Source organism: Solanum dulcamara, chromosome 9 (assembly GCF_947179165.1).
Source record: "Solanum dulcamara chromosome 9, daSolDulc1.2, whole genome shotgun sequence".
In the NCBI taxonomy this organism is placed as follows: Eukaryota; Viridiplantae; Streptophyta; class Magnoliopsida; order Solanales; family Solanaceae; genus Solanum; species Solanum dulcamara.
This window is the reverse complement of record NC_077245.1, coordinates 7,906,934-7,908,208: the sequence shown is the minus strand read 5'-3', so window position 1 is coordinate 7,908,208 and position 1,275 is coordinate 7,906,934. Positions and strand designations below refer to the sequence as shown.

General features: G+C 30.4%; 1 protein-coding gene across 1 annotated transcript; it reads right to left on the bottom strand.

Moving 5' to 3' along the window:
- Window positions 1–214: 214 nt before the first annotated feature.
- LOC129902762 (uncharacterized) lies at window positions 215–1,275 on the bottom strand. The gene is made up of 2 exons (XM_055978148.1): window positions 1,075–1,275; window positions 215–850 (listed from the first exon to the last, which is right to left on the bottom strand). Exons 1-2 carry the CDS (start codon window positions 1,182–1,184, stop codon window positions 391–393), a joined length of 570 nt encoding a protein of 189 aa, XP_055834123.1. The 5' UTR covers window positions 1,185–1,275; the 3' UTR covers window positions 215–390.

Sequence of the window (1,275 nt, the reverse complement as noted above, 5' to 3'; positions counted from 1 at the left end):
CATGAGTTAATAAATGAATGGATTATTAGTCTGTTCAAACTTGCTCAAATTGAACGAGACATATATATTTTCATGGATTAATTTAACCAGTTGGTATTAATAGTTAATAATGAGGTTTTAAATCAAGAAAAATCATGGTTATCAATTCTGTTTCCCCTCTGTTCTTCTAAATGAATAGACATATTTGGAACAAGAAGAAAAAATAGAGCCAAAGTTGACAAGAGTACTTCACTAACTCTATTTTTACATTGTAAATGTCTCAATCACATATAATCAAAGGGTTACAATAAATCAACCCCATTTTTTTTCCCTACATAAATTTGTGTGTGTGAAATTTCAGAACCACCAAAATTACCACACACCAAAAAAAAAAAAAAATCTACGAATTTATTAGCTTGAGACTTCATCCAAGAGCTTATATCTCCTTACCCTATTTTTAAGTACCTTTCTTGTAATCCCTCTATTTGACATTTCCTCTGATTTTGTCCTCCTTTTGTTTTCCTCAATATTCACATCATCAATTGTTACCCTTTTTCTAGCAGCCAATAAGGGAGACTTTTGTAATTTGATGGGATTTTTCTTGATAACTTGAACCTTCAAATTACAATTAGAACCCTTTACTTTCTCCTTTGGACTTGTTCTTCCAATAATATCATTATTTCCATTTCTAATGATCAATTTTTTCTTCAACTTTGGACCATCTTCAATATTATGATCACTTGTAGTATTTCTACACGATGATGATGAATTTGAAGAATTTTGTGTTTTTTCTCCAGAAACATCTTTTGGACTCAAGCACCAATTGCAAATTCTATAAGACTCAGCTTTTGGATACAGATTGCTACAATAGCTGCAAAAAAAAGAAGAGGCTTTTTATAAATCACCATATTTTCAAGAAAATAAATTAAGTCGCGAAATTAAATTATTGAAAGATCAATTTAAACCACCCCATCATATTATGTATACGATTCATGAATATATGCCTACTTTTAAACTACTTAGAAATGCACGACCAGTTAGCATCATAATTCAAAGAGAACCTTTTTTTTTTTGGAAAAGATTTGAAAGGGGTACCTGTGTTGAGATCTAAATTGGCAAATTTTGCATTTGAAAAGCTCAGAAGATAAACCATAATCTCCACACATGCAGCACTCAGTGGCTCCTCCTCCTCTGTTGATTGTCATATTTGTGTATCATTTCTCTTATTAAAAATTATGGACTATAAATTCTTCCCCTATGAAATTTTAATTTATGTATGTAAGTAATATGCACAAA

Excerpts from the sequence above, each read along its gene's own strand:
- LOC129902762 (XM_055978148.1), bottom strand. The coding sequence starts at position 1,184 with ATGACAATCAACAGAGGAGGAGGAGCCACTGAGTGCTGCATGTGTGGA. Across the intron at positions 851-1,074 it reads CAATTTAGATCTCAACACAG|CTATTGTAGCAATCTGTATC; the intron begins GTACCCCTTTCA and ends TTTTTTTTGCAG.